Source organism: Podarcis bocagei (assembly GCF_964188305.1).
Source record: "Podarcis bocagei genome assembly, chromosome: 4".
Classification (NCBI taxonomy): Eukaryota; Metazoa; Chordata; class Lepidosauria; order Squamata; family Lacertidae; genus Podarcis; species Podarcis bocagei.
This window is the reverse complement of record NC_138128.1, coordinates 30,684,155-30,698,151: the sequence shown is the minus strand read 5'-3', so window position 1 is coordinate 30,698,151 and position 13,997 is coordinate 30,684,155. Positions and strand designations below refer to the sequence as shown.

Sequence of the window (13,997 nt, the reverse complement as noted above, 5' to 3'; positions counted from 1 at the left end):
TTGTCAAAGCATGAGTAGCTTGGAATGCACAAACATCCATGCTCACTTTATTTTGCATGAAAACAAAACAACAGTTGTAGTTTTTTCTTATGCTACTTGTTAAGCCTTGGGCCTCTTTAAAGTGCTTTTATCTGTAACACTTTGCAGACCGGGAGTGAGGATCCCCCCCCCCCCGCTCCTGTTTTGACTCTTGGTTTTATTTTAGGGAAACACACTTAAGAGGTCTGTTTATAGGTGAACATTCAGCTAACTGTTCATGTGGAGCTGAAAACTATTATCCCAAACTGTTTCATGTAGAACAAACATTAAGTCATGACTGTTGCAGGAAGCACAAGCCAGTTTTATCTCTAAAACAAGCTTTTTTCTATTTTTAAAACTTTTATCAAGCAACTTGGAAGGAACTTAGGAGTCTGGCTTGCCTCAAGGGCCAACTTACTGGCCAACCCATTGTTGTCTGTTGTTCACTCGTCTTACCTGGTGCCTCTTGGCATTTGAGCAGACTGTTCTACACCCTTTTTGAACCACTGTTAGAAATTCTGGTCTCAGCCATTACTGTGCCCCAGCAGGTTACAGTGGAATCAAGGAAACCTTTTACCTTTATTGCCCCTTCTTGAGGTAGGCAATTATTAGTGCCTTGCTTCTGCTTACTCTCTCTTTCCTATTTCCCTAGACTTGTTATCTCCCAGCCCCACCACCCAGCCCCAAATTAGTCCAGCCCCTAGTCATTTGCATTCAAGTCCCTCCCCACCCCTGCCCTTGGGTATATGTCTCCACTGCTATTTTGTCAGGTTTCCTAGTCCGTGCCTTTACTCCACATAGAACAGTTGCTCTGTCTGCCTCTTATTTCTGCTACAGGAAATGCTTAAGTTTATGGTCCAGGAAGTATAGGTTTAGGTAGCCTGTGTTAATATGTAACCACTAGCCATCTTGCCATCTTGCTGTCTTATAGTCTGTACTTTAAGCTGCAATCACTTTTACTTTTTGTCTACCATATGTGCAAATATTGTATATTATATTATATCCAAATAATGCATTTCCTGCAGGATTTCCTGTTGTGCAACAGAACTCCTCCTCCCTACACCCCCCCCCCTCAATATGCTCTAGAGATTCACTCAACACTGCAGAGCAGTGGGAAGGGTACAAAGAGGCAGGGTTCCACCCACAAGGTTAGTTGGAATTCACCCACTATAATATTCATTTATCTTCGCATTTGTTGGTTCTTGCTAGTTCTGCCAAGTAAGCAAGACAATAATATTTTTAAAGTGATCATGCCCATTACTGTAGCTTCTGTGACATGCACTCATCTGCAATATGATACTTCTGTGAATGCTTGTGTATAGGCTGAACAACAGATCTGGTTAACACCTCAGGTGGGTTTGACCTAGCCTGTTTGTTGAATTAACATTCCAAGCAGGCAAAGTGGATTTTTCCTGTTGTCTGCATTTTAATGTTTTTCATGCATGAAAGCTATTTTTAGCACCTTTGTTTTCTTTTTCTTGTTGATAAATATCAGACCAAAGACCAACTATGCCCATTGTGTGGTGGATCTGGTGACTTGAAGATCATATTGTAGTTTAGGTCAGATTTTCAGCACTGTTCACGGGGGGTTAAAGGCCATATTCTATTTCCCCTATTGCTCATCCTTTCTTGCCAAACAGCTGATTGAGGGGAATTTTGCTTTTTAAAAGGGCTGTATGCATGCATCCCTAGATACATCCTAGGTACTCTGTGGCATGTCCCTTGAAGAGGATGTGAAGGACGGACTGTTGATGAATGGCTGTAATAACACTGCAGCAGACAAAAGTATAAAATAATATAAATAACTCAAAATAAATGAAAACATAAAGATACTCAGAGGCTTCTCAGTGACCCGCCTGTGTATAGTAATAGAAAAACCCAGTTAAACAAGCTATTCTCCAAAGGGCTGCTGTCCACCCATTCATTAGCTACCTTAACAGGAGGGTTCTTTAGATAGTTTCCTCCAGGGGTGGGAAATCAGAACAGGAAAACAGGCACTGGTAAGCCAGTTGCCTCATGTCACCAAGGATTGCACAGTGTTCAGTAAATGTCCACTTTACCTTGCTTCCCAGTTGGAACTTGAGGGGGAATAGGGAAATCTATTCTTGATGGAGCTTGGTTATGAAAGTATTCTACATTACAAGAAGTAACTGCGTTATGAGTTATTTCCTATGTACATCTACCTAAGAATAAGTCCTGTTGAACTTAGAGGAACTTCTGAATAGCCATGCATAGGATACTTCTATAAGAATCATCATAGTGCTTGGTTAGAGCACAAAATATGTGGTTGCTTAGAATCTGTTCACTTATCAGCCCAGGCCAAAATGCTTGGTTTTAAGCCACGTTAGCCCTTCTTGCCTTCACCAGTGTGCTCTTCCAAGCCCACATTCCTAGCAGGGTCACACTCCTGTCTAAGCGACACCTACACTGTCTTGGTCATGTCCACAGAGTAGAAGATGGCAGGATCCCCAAGGACATGCTCTACAGGGAGCTGGCTTTAGGTATCAGGCTCATTGACAGACCAGCTCTGTGTTACAAAGATGTCTAAAAGTGTGACTTGTCTGTAGGGTTAGTATAATTTAATTAGACTCCTCAAGTGAAAATGATGCACACACGACTTGTAAAAATGGAGATAACACCATATGAGAAAATGTTTCATATGTATTATCATTCTTTGCGCTGATTTACAAGCATTCAGATGGTGATCCCTGAGGATGCAACCACATGGGGAAAGTACTGTATTTTTCCGTGTATAAGATGCCCCCATATATAAGATGACCCCTAATTTTTTTTTTACCCCAAATTAAGAAAATGCACCATGCACTATCCGTGTATAAGACGACCCCTTATTTTAAACTTTAAAAATTTAGGAAAAAATATAGTCTTATACACAGAAAAAAAACAGTAAGTATGACTTGGCTCTATTTGTGGCAGTGTCACAACCTCCTGGCAGAAATTTGCTTAAGCCTGCTGGTGTGCTTTCATGCTTACATGCATTGCATCCGTGACTCTGCTAGGTCAGACCTAATAAAAATAGTTTACGACCAATAAAGTGTCTCAATCATCAAGGTGTTGTATAAACAATATTAAAAACATAAGACTGGACTTGCCTGCAGGCTTGCAGTTTAAGGAGAGAAGAGGGAAATAAAGGGTAAAAAGCTCCAGGGAAAAAGATGTGCGAGGGTGATAGATTATCTATTCCCTATGGCAGCAAAAAAGAACTCAGGAGATGGTTTGTTTTTTATTTATTTAGTTTTCCTACATTTACACCCCATCTTTCCTCCAGTGAGTTCTAGCGGGTGCATGTGGTTCTTCCCCTTCCCCTTTTATCCTCACAATACTCTGTGAGGTAGGATAGGCTGAGAGCCAGTGATTGGCCTAAGATCACCAAGTTGAGGTTCATGGCTGAGTATGGATTTGAACCCTGTTCTCCCAGGTCCTAGTCCGCACTCTTAACGCTCACCCCACACTGGCCCTCCCACCCTGCTGGCCTTTGCAAGCGAGCTTATGCTCTGGGGCTCATAAAGAACATTAAGCTTTCCATAAATTTCTAGCTAGCACAGCTACAATGCCTCTTAAAGTGTCGCTGCACAGGGAGTGGGACTTGAGGAAGAACTACAGTTCCATGGTTTGACTGGCTTAAACTTCTGCAGACGTGGCCAAAGGCTTGAACGGCAGTGCACAGTTTCACATAAGATTAGCACCACATGCAACTGACGGCATCCTCTTTCACTTTGGTAAATGATCGGGTTTCTTTTAGCCATATTTCATGCAGACCTGGCATCTACCTACATTGCGGCGTTGTTCTTGCTCATCTTTGAAAGTCTCTGAGCGAGGGACTGAAGTAAACTGCATCTCTGGGTTTACAGTACTTAACCAGAAGCTGTATTCATTGGTAAAGAATTGGCATGTCCCTCGCTGCCCCTGGCATTCAATGAAGGGTGCTGATCTGAAGTCCTCAAGGCAGCTTCCAGTTGACATGAGAGACTGTCCACCTCCCTGGTCTCCAGATCCAGTGTGCTGAAAGAAACGGGCAAAAGAGGTGGAAGTTATCTCACCCTGTACAGTTTTACTCAGTAGCCAATCAAACTGAGCTCAGTGAAACTCATTTGGATAAGACTGCGTAGTGAACACAATATAACTTTCTTACAACTAAATCTCTTTTAAATCGTAGTACTGACCAACAGAGTTGGCATTTCTCATAAGGCAAAATGAATTTTGTGATAGCTTCTGCAGTTTTCATTTTGGGGTGTGAATGGTGATAAAGAGAATTGATTTTGGCCTATGGTTTATGTCAAAACCAATCTTCATTTAATTAGAACTTGGAGCTAACTGTTGGTTGGCAGGATACTCTGGGCTCAATTCAAAGTCTTGTGTTTGATCTTTGAAATTCTTCATAGCTCAAGAACACAGTACCTGAAGAGCCTGCATCTTCTTCCCATACATAATTACCTGTGCCCACAGTTTGCTTTATTTATAAAAATATTTACATTAAAAATATCATTAGAAATATCAAAGTCGTTCCCAGTGATGCCAGACTTAGTGCGGACACTTGATCAGCACACCCAAACTCCTGAGCTCATTGATCTGCCAGTCTCAGCCTCCAGGAGTAATTCTGCTGAATGGCTAAATTTTATAACATAAAATCATACAATAAAGCCGGTAAAAAGTTAATAGTCAGACATCATTTTTTTATGCCTCTGCAAGCTGAAATAAGGGAAGTGTCTACAAGAGAAAAGATCTCGGCAGCAGCCCCTTGCTTGGAGGCACAGACTATGCCATTTTAGCAGCAGATGAAGGCCATACAGACTTTTAAAATCAAATCCATTTATCTCTTAAGTTGCAGTGGTTATTTGCTGTTGGCATGGTTTCAACTTTATCTCAATTTTAGTTTAATTCTGCTCATTAGAACTGTAGTTTGCATTTTATAGTTATATTATTTTTATAATGCTTTGTGCATTGCCCAGAGAAAGTTATTGGGCAACTGATAAATACAATAAAACAAATAGAGACAAGATAAGGAACCAAGATGGCAAACTGAAGGAGTGAAACATCTACAATCAATTAGCAAATGACAAATCAGTTGAGCATTTTGCAGATCTTGCTGATAGCTCAATCCTATGCATGTCTACTCAGAAGAATGTCCCACTAAGTTCAGCTGAACCTTCTCCCAGGTAAGTGTGTTCTCATTCATTCATTTATGTTATTCAGTTTACAGGCTCAGTTTCAGTGATTAGCATGGTTAGATCCAAATAGTTCCATAGAAGAGCCAAGTAATATTCAGTCTTACCATTAAAAATGAGTAGCCTATCCATAGGCTTCCCCAGTTTGATGGACAGGGAGGAATGGATCGATCTTGACTATGAACTGCAACAGCTTGGGCAGGAGCTTCACAGACAGCACATCTGCTAATGTAAGGTTGTATTTCTTCTTCAGAGAGGGGCATCATGGGCAAAGGAGCTGTGCTTGACAGCCAGTAAGATTTATCATTTCGACTTGCATAGTAGCAGACCTGATGGATATTGCAATAGGCAAAGGGCATGGTGCTGAACACAGGGAGACAAGATCCAGCGAGACCTAGAATAGATGGTGGGGGACATGCAGACATATAATTACCAATCCAAAACACTTAAGTTCTTATTAAAGAGTAGTTTAAGTTAGTCTTGAGCCTTATTCCACACCAGCACTACACAGCCAGGAAAATTATTGATGCATAAGGACTTTGGGTGGGTTTACGGTATCTGGAGGTGCCTGGAAATTTCAACAGCAATCATTGTCACCTGTGTCCAGGAAAAGCTAGCTACAGAGAACACATGTTCTTATGCTCTCTCTCTCTCTCTCTCTCTCTCTCTCTCTGTGTGTGTGTGTGGTGTAGTCAAGAGTTTTCACTTCACTTGTTTAAATTATGCAATCCTCTTAAGCTCTGGGAATGTTAGAATATAAATTAAAATGTAATTCACTACCTTCAAAATTGGGAAAGGTGAGTGAGAGTACCATACACTAAACATAAAAGGTCCCAGATTCAAATCCCTGGCACCTCTAGATATTGCTGGAAAATACCTTTGTCTGAAACAGAGTACTAAAGCTATTATTAAAAGACTGCAAATTTGCTACTGTGCTTAATTCCTAAAATTCAACTTGTAGCACCTTGGGATTGAATGACCAGTTCCCTTCAGAACTTGCTTGTTTTAAAACAAATGTCTTTTCTGCTGATGTAGTACCGTGATTTTAATGCCCTGGTCCATTTCATTGTTAAAGTAATGCTTAAAACTAGCAAATAAATATATAGTAACTTGCAGGTGTGCTCAAGCATATAAAAATCTGTTACAAATATACCAAAAATTAAACCTCCCAGGTTCACCACAGACGACAAGGATGAGTTTTGCATCCAGCAGAAATAATGAAGGTTTGAACGGGGAAAGCGCAGGGAAGCACAGGTCGAATAGCATAGGTTGAGACTCTTGCACTAAGGCTCTCGAGGAACGGCCCTAGCTGGTCACATCAGTTTCTAAGCATGCTTTATAGATAGCACACATGACAATGAAAGGTTGGCCAATTCCAATATTGGCACCAAAAAGATACATACCTACCACCCCAGATTTTAATGTTATATGCAACCATTTGCAATGAAAAATGCAGAGAACCACTGCATTTTCTTTAAGGAGTGATATTGCAGTCCTCACCAAGATCTTGATTGTGGGCCTTCTCCTGCCCTTCAAGATACAGCAGGCTATATCCAGTCCACAACCTTGGCATTCCCTCTGGGCACAGTGGCACTTGATCTGATTGACTATGAACAACAATCAGGAACCCACCGGGAGCTCTTGTGTCAGGCCCTGGTGGACCTGGAATTCCAATTTCACCTGGAAAACCTTGCAGAGAAAAGGTAGAGAATATTCCGTTTAAAGGCAGGACACATTAAAGAGATGCTTTTCTATTCTTCAGAACAGACTTGAGTGAAGCATGCAAGATCCCAGGGCCTCAGGTTTTGAATTTAAAACCAATCCTCAGAGGTTGGAACCAACAAAATCTTTAAGTCACATTACAGTTGTGTTGTGAGAAGGCAGTTGTTTCTGAAAATGCAACACACAGGGGAAGTCGGCTTATCTCTCCCATACCTAACCACAAATGCAGCGAAAATGCTGTCCCCCACAAACTATGAGCCTTAGAAAGAATTCCCACTGGTGCCAATAGAAGCTTTTTCTAAGGCTTGCTGCTGCACTGGGTGGAGCAATTCTTCTTGCGATTGCGGCTGGGGCATGGATGAACTAAACCTATCCTGTGCTCTGTTCATAACCACCTCGGTGCCTGTAAGTAATTAAAGAGGGGGATGAAAATAAAAGCTACATGCTACACATTTAGCATAACATATAACTTGGCTGTTGGATTCTTTGATATGATACAATACCAACTGAGCAGCTGAATGCAGGTTCTATTAACAGTTTTGGCCAAGAGCCATTAGAACCAGGGCAAAAAGTAAAAGAAATCATTTACAAACCAGTACTTTACCCAGAAGTATGGCAAATGACTGCTTGTGGCAGAATACTTACCTTGTAGTCCTGTGTGTCCTTTTTCTCCTATGTTACCTTCATCACCAGGGGGTCCTGGTGGCCCAGGCAAGCCATCTTGACCCTGTTGACCCAATAACCCTTCTTCTCCTTTCTCTCCTGAAATATAGTACAGTGCATTCATGTCTAAATGCAACTATAATTAGTTATTGTATGAATAGAATGCAAATCTAACATTAAACAGGTATGCTTGTTTTCTCTGAAGTATTAATAGTTTCATCTTTCTTGAAATTATTTGAAACAGTCCTTTCATTTTATTTTATTTTTAAAAAAGCCTTAAAATATATTTCACACTCCATGCTCTAGAATTCTTGGCCAGTGTGGCTGGGGAAACTCAGTCAGATGGGTGGGGTATAAATAAAAAAATGTTATCATCATTAATTATTTTATTAAAACCAGGGATGAGGAACCTGTGACCCTCTGGATCCAGCTGCTATAGTTGAGGAAATCAGATGAAGTGGAGGGATTTGGGGATGAGTTTAGCTTCCTGTCCAAGCCATGTCACTGTGTCAGAAGAAAGTACTAGTTTAAAACAGGGATAGGGAACTTGTGGCTGTGAGGAGGAGCTGCCACTATTTGTTTGTTCTGCTACAACCTATTGAAATCTTTACACAGTGCACAGTTAAACTACGGAACTCACTATCCCCAAATGTAGTGATGATCACCAGCTTGGAGGGATTTTAAAGGGGAGACTTTAGATTGATTCAGCAGGGCTCTTATGTTCTTAAAGTGCTATGATAAGTTGTGGTCTCTTTTGTAAAGCTATCCGACTGGCATCAGATAAAAATATGTGCTTAAATAATAGAATGAATAAGAAATGTAACAGAGGAAGTTGATGGTCTTCATGAATGCAACCCAAACTGAAGCCAACATGGAGTTGTGTAGACTTCACTGGGATAGGTGAGCTGAAAGGATGATACATGAAAGGGTTCGTGGTGATTCTGTCTCTTCCCTACCACAAACATTGCAGACACACAGAATTACTTACCTGGGGGGCCAGGGAAGCCTGCTGGCCCTCTTAATCCCATGACACCTGGTGATCCTCTTGGGCCCAATACACCAGGAGGCCCTGGAATCTTGGGACATGAGGAATAATCAACACTTCCAGGTTCTCCGGGGTCACCTGAAACATGAAAGGACTTTAAAACAGGAGTTAGGTCATAATCATATACACACTTACCTGGAACTGAGTCCCACTGAATCCAATGGAACTTGTTTCTGAGCAGGCATGTAAGGGATTGTACTGTTAAATAGAAAAGTTGGACCCAGAAACAAGGTACCAGGCAGAGAATTTATATAAACTCCCAAGGTAATTCAGTATGTGCCAAGCGTTTGAGAAACCACCCTTTTATGTTATTGCTACAGGTTCAAGTGCATAAATGACCTAACACAAATAAATAGGAGGGAGAGATCAAGTGATTGGCTTTCCACATAACACTATGCTTTTGCTGCAGCAGTAGCATTTGCGTTATATAGACTTTATTGGAGAATGACTTTGTTACAAGAGGAGGGTCTCACTTGGGGAAAAGCAAATGTTTATTCGCTTTATTTTTTAATTTAAAAAAAGGAATGATACATTCCAATGCTAGTGATTTGCACACATTTTCCTCCAGTGTTAGGAAAAGTAAAAAATATGTAAGGGCTCAAATATCACAGGACATAGATGATAGGGAACACTGTACAGGATTGCAATACAGAATTTCACTCTGGCTCCTAAAAACACCATCTTGCTGCCCAGGAAATTCAGTATATTTTCCAGTACTGGTCTGTGAGCTCCACTGCAGCAGCATGGAGCCATGGGAATTTTCAGAGACGTAATAGAGGGTCATGACTTTTTTGGCACAGAGGTACAGAGTAAATCACAACATGCTTAGAGGGCTGATCACATGCCTCAATTCCACATGTTCATTTAAAAATCCATTCCATTTCTGCATCTATTTTTTTTTGCATGAAAATTTGCATTTAAATATGTATTAAAATAAAAGTATTTTCTTCCCCAAATAAGTATTTTAAGCACATTATCTAAAATATACATGTTAGAACACATTTTGATACTTTTTTGAGCAGAAAATTAGACCACAAAAGTGCTATATCTGAAGGATAGCTACCTCCCAATCTGCACATTAGAAGATGTGGATCAGATCAGTTATTAGCAATTTGAACTAAAAGACTGAGATCTTAGCATGAAGAAAAATAAATTGACACTCAGAGAAACTTTTTCACTTAAAAACACACACCAAAGCACTCACCCTTCTCTAAGCTTACCTCTGCAACCTGGTGGATTGAATGCCAAGAATCAATTTGTGACAGCCATTTCACATGCAGGAGGGAGACCAGCACCATGCAGATGGTTTAGAACAAGAATGCAATTAGAACAGTGATAGCTTGCACATGGCATTATCATTTCCCCCAACATGATTGTGACAAAACATGGGAGCATCTGTCTACAGCCTTCAAAAATTACTGTCTACATAATAAAAAAAAAGGATAACTGCCTCCCTGAAGGATAAGGAAATGGGTGTCCAAGGCTAGCCAACTCCTCCAAAGGTGGTGTGAAGCACCTTGTTTTCCCTCACTGCAGTGATGCGACTGAAATCCTCCCCAAAGCACCTGGCTCAGCTTCCTTAAGACGTTTTAGCAGGAACTAGGCTGTGTCATCCTCGTTCCCAGCTAGTGAAAACCCAAAGGGTCCCTAACTAGCCCACCCAATGCTCCAAACTGTGGAGATCAAGGGGAGAAAAGAGGAATCGAAAGAGGAAACAGTGAAGGAAAAGAAGTTTTTTTAAAGCTCTTAATTTGGTCAGACTGTAGGAGCCTGACCAACGCTCGATTCAGACAGAGCTGCTCTGGGAGGCGGAAGGTGATTCCTCCAAAAAGAAGTCCTGTGCTTCGCCATTTGAGCCCTGTAGGAAGCACCATCCCAATGGTAGGAAATGCCATCCAGGAACTTTTTGATAGGCTGCCATGAACCTTCATTTTCACTGTCCTCTGACTTTGCAGTCTTCCTTTCAGCTTGATTGCAACACTACTGGACTAAAAACTATTCCAAGAAAAGGCCTGTCATTCAGTCCCATTAAATACCTATGCCTTTACTAGAAATTAATACGTAAGTAAAGGAAAAACAAGCAAATGTTAATAGCTTACAATTAAGGAAGTATTATTACAGTTATAAGTATTATTACTGTATTATTCTCCAGCATCCTTTTCAGGCATTCCTTTCGTATACAATATGTCCTTAATCTTAATTAAAAAAATGTAAATGGTAGATTTAAAAAATCAAACTCTTTCATAAGCTGTGTGTGTATATTTGTCACTTAAATCAGCATTTGAACAGGTGAGTGAAGGCCTCATGTATAGCATGCTAAGTATGCATATATTTAACCTACAGACCTGCTACATCACAGACTGTGTTGCTAAACCAGTACTCAGCCAATTGAACAATGTGACCCACGTTGCTATAAAAGGACAGAGTAGAACTTCAGTGCTACTGGCAAATTCTCCTCTTCCAGATGTGTTATAACAGTCATATGTATAAGCAGAGACGGGTTTAGAAAGCAGGAGGCAGGACTTGGGATGCACTGTAAAGGTAAAGGGACCCCTGACCATTAGGTCCAGTCGTGGCTGACTCTGGGGTTGCGGCGCTCATCTCACTTTCTTGGCCGAGGGAGTCGGCATACAGCTTCCGGGTCATGTGGCCAGCATGTCTAAGCCGCTTCTGGCGAACCAGAGCAGTGCACGGAAACGCCGTTTACCTTCCCGCCAGAGCGGTACCTATTTATCTACTTGCACTTTGACGTGCTTTTGAACTGCTAGGTTGGCAGGAGCAGGGAACGAGCAATGGGAGCTCACCTCGTGGGGATTCAAACTGCCGACCTTCTGATCGGCAAGTCCTAGACTCTGTGGTTTAACCCACAGCGCCACCCGCATCCCGGGATGCACTGTATTAGCTGCCTAATCCTATTTGCAGTGTGGATCTGCTCCATTCTTCTGGTCTAGGATATTTGCTTTATGTGTGGGTTGCAACTAAGAAAATCTACTGCAATGCCCCCCCCACTAGCTGTGTGGCTGGGTAGAGCACTGCAAGACTGCTGCAAACATGACCAAATGTGAATTCAGAATGGCCACTGCATATAGCAAGGTATAAAAAATGTTAGGTATTACCTTTGGGACCCATACGACCAGTTGATCCTCGCAAACCTTGATCTCCAGGCTCTCCAGGGCTACCAGGAGGTCCCTGTGGGCCAGGATTTCCCGTTGGACCTTAACAATGAGAATTCAGATGAATTAAGAAAGTTCTGCTATTGGATCTGCTATATGCTAAACCCATTATCTCAAGCCATACCTTTTGAGCCTTCTCTTCCTTGATTTCCCGAGATACCTTTAGGTCCAGGTTTGCCAGGAGGACCAGGAGCCCCAGGTGCCCCCAAAGCCCCACAGTCACCTGGGTCTCCTTTAATGAGAATAGTCTTCCCTGGAGGACCAGGTTTGCCAGGGAGACCTGGAATGAAAATTAAGTACTGTTGGAATAAACATACCAAGCAAGGATAGGGGGCTGAAGCAGGCTTATGCACACGTCTCCTTAACAATTGGGAGGTGGGGATTTTGGTCTTTGGACAGGAAGGCAGAACAGTATTCAGTATCCTTTGGTTGGATCATAAGAACACAGGAAGTTGCCATACAGAATATGACTACTGGTCCTTGTAGTTCGGTAATATCTCCACGTAGGGTGGGTAATGTGGTGACCTCCAGATGTTGTTGGACTACAGCTCCTATCAGCTCCAGAAAGCATGCCAATGATCAAGGAAGATGAGAGTTGTGGGGCACATCTGGACGGCACCACACTGACTGTATTGACTGAGAATAGCCCTCCAAAGTAATCCCCCCACCCCCCAGTCCTACTTGGGAGATCCTGAGGAGTGAACCTGGGAGCTTCAATCAACATTACCACTTACAGTAGCTATAGCCCTTCAATCTGATTTTTCAATTTCTCGTATCTGGTTTAGGAGCAGCCAACAGTTTACATATCATCTTTGTGTGCTGTTGTTGTTGTTTAAAAAAAAGTCTACTTCAATGCCAAAGGCCTTCAAAGTGGTTTACAGAATAAAGGCATAGCAAAGTTAATTATTTGATTACTTTCTCCAAAAGGAGGACCCCCCCTGCTCTCAAACTCAATTGGAAAATAAGATTTCTGCTACACGTCTAGCACATAGGAGGGTTCGTTCTACTTTAACTGCTTTATTATGCCAGTCATACCTCTAACACCATCTAATCCAGCAGGGCCTTGGTCACCTGGAGGCCCAGGAATTATATTTACAGAAGGCTGTCCCATAGGACCGGCAGACCCAGAAGCACCTGGCTTGCCTGTAAGAAGAAGAGAGTTTATTGTGCTATTTTATATTTTAGGAGATACCAAAATGTTGAATACTGACCAATAGGAACCTCATTGCAAAGGCATTTTACTCTAGGTTGTGTGGACTTTATAGCTTGTTTGTGTGGCAGAACCATTCTTTCCAGCACAATATATATCTAAGATAACACAAATGTTTCCCATAGTGCATTTCCCTTGCTTTAATTATTTGTGAAATCTGCTTACATGAGTGTCCCAGAAACCTATTGGCTGTTGTTCGTGACATTAAATAAGAAATAAACATCATCATCCTGCTCTTCAATAGGGTAGTAATAGATTAGCTCTTTTCCTCCCATGGAGAAAACTGCTTCTTACCAGGGGGACCTAGTAGTCCAGCATCTCCAGGGGGACCCGGACGGGAAATTCCTGGTAGTCCAGGTTCTCCTCTGTTGCCTTTCGGCCCAGGTTCTCCTATGCATCCTGCAGGCCCCATTTCACTTAAACCTTTATAAAGGGAATAATAAATGCACACAGAATGAAGCTTCATAATGAATAAAAGACATATGCATAAAGTAGACACCCAAGCACTTCCTTTCCAGGTGAAGCTATCCAAGGTTGGCCAACTCTCAGTGTCCATGTTTGTTCATGTGGATCTGAGGCAAGTCAGTTGCTCTCTCATAGCCTAACCTGCCTCAGAGAGTTGTAGTGAGAATAAATTTGTGGGGCGGGGAGTGGGACGAGAGCATGGCCCTTTGGAAGACACATGCGATAAAAATGATTCAAGAAATTGTGGCCCCTATGGCCCCTAAGTCACTATACAGTGGTACCTTGGGTTAAGAACTTAATTCGTTCTGGAGGTCCGTTCTTAACCTGAAACTTCTTAACCCGAGGTACTACTTTAGCTAATGGGGCCTCATGCTGCTGCCGCACTGCTGCTGCACGATTTCTGTTCTCATCCTGAAGCAAAGTTCTTAACCCGAGGTACTATTTCTGGGTTAGCGGAGTCTGTAACCTGAAGCGTCTGTAACCAGAGGTAGCACTGTATAGGAGTGCCTTGCCCAGGA

General features: G+C 41.9%; 1 protein-coding gene across 5 annotated transcripts in view; it reads right to left on the bottom strand.

Annotated features, from left to right (window-relative positions):
• COL4A4 (collagen type IV alpha 4 chain) overlaps positions 1–13,997 on the bottom strand; it is an 85,852-nt gene continuing 71,855 nt past the window's right edge. For all 5 annotated transcript variants that reach the window (XM_081192514.1, XM_081192515.1, XM_081192517.1 and 2 more), the window contains 9 exons: positions 13,309–13,437; positions 12,840–12,947; positions 11,929–12,084; positions 11,748–11,846; positions 8,575–8,709; positions 7,569–7,685; positions 6,702–6,890; positions 5,309–5,595; positions 1–4,038 (listed from right to left, as the gene is read on the bottom strand). In XM_081192514.1, coding sequence (XP_081048640.1) covers positions 3,775–4,038; positions 5,309–5,595; positions 6,702–6,890; positions 7,569–7,685; positions 8,575–8,709; positions 11,748–11,846; positions 11,929–12,084; positions 12,840–12,947; positions 13,309–13,437 — 1,484 coding nt within the window. In that variant the 3' untranslated portion in view covers positions 1–3,774. The remainder of the gene's footprint in view (positions 4,039–5,308; positions 5,596–6,701; positions 6,891–7,568; positions 7,686–8,574; positions 8,710–11,747; positions 11,847–11,928; positions 12,085–12,839; positions 12,948–13,308; positions 13,438–13,997) is intronic.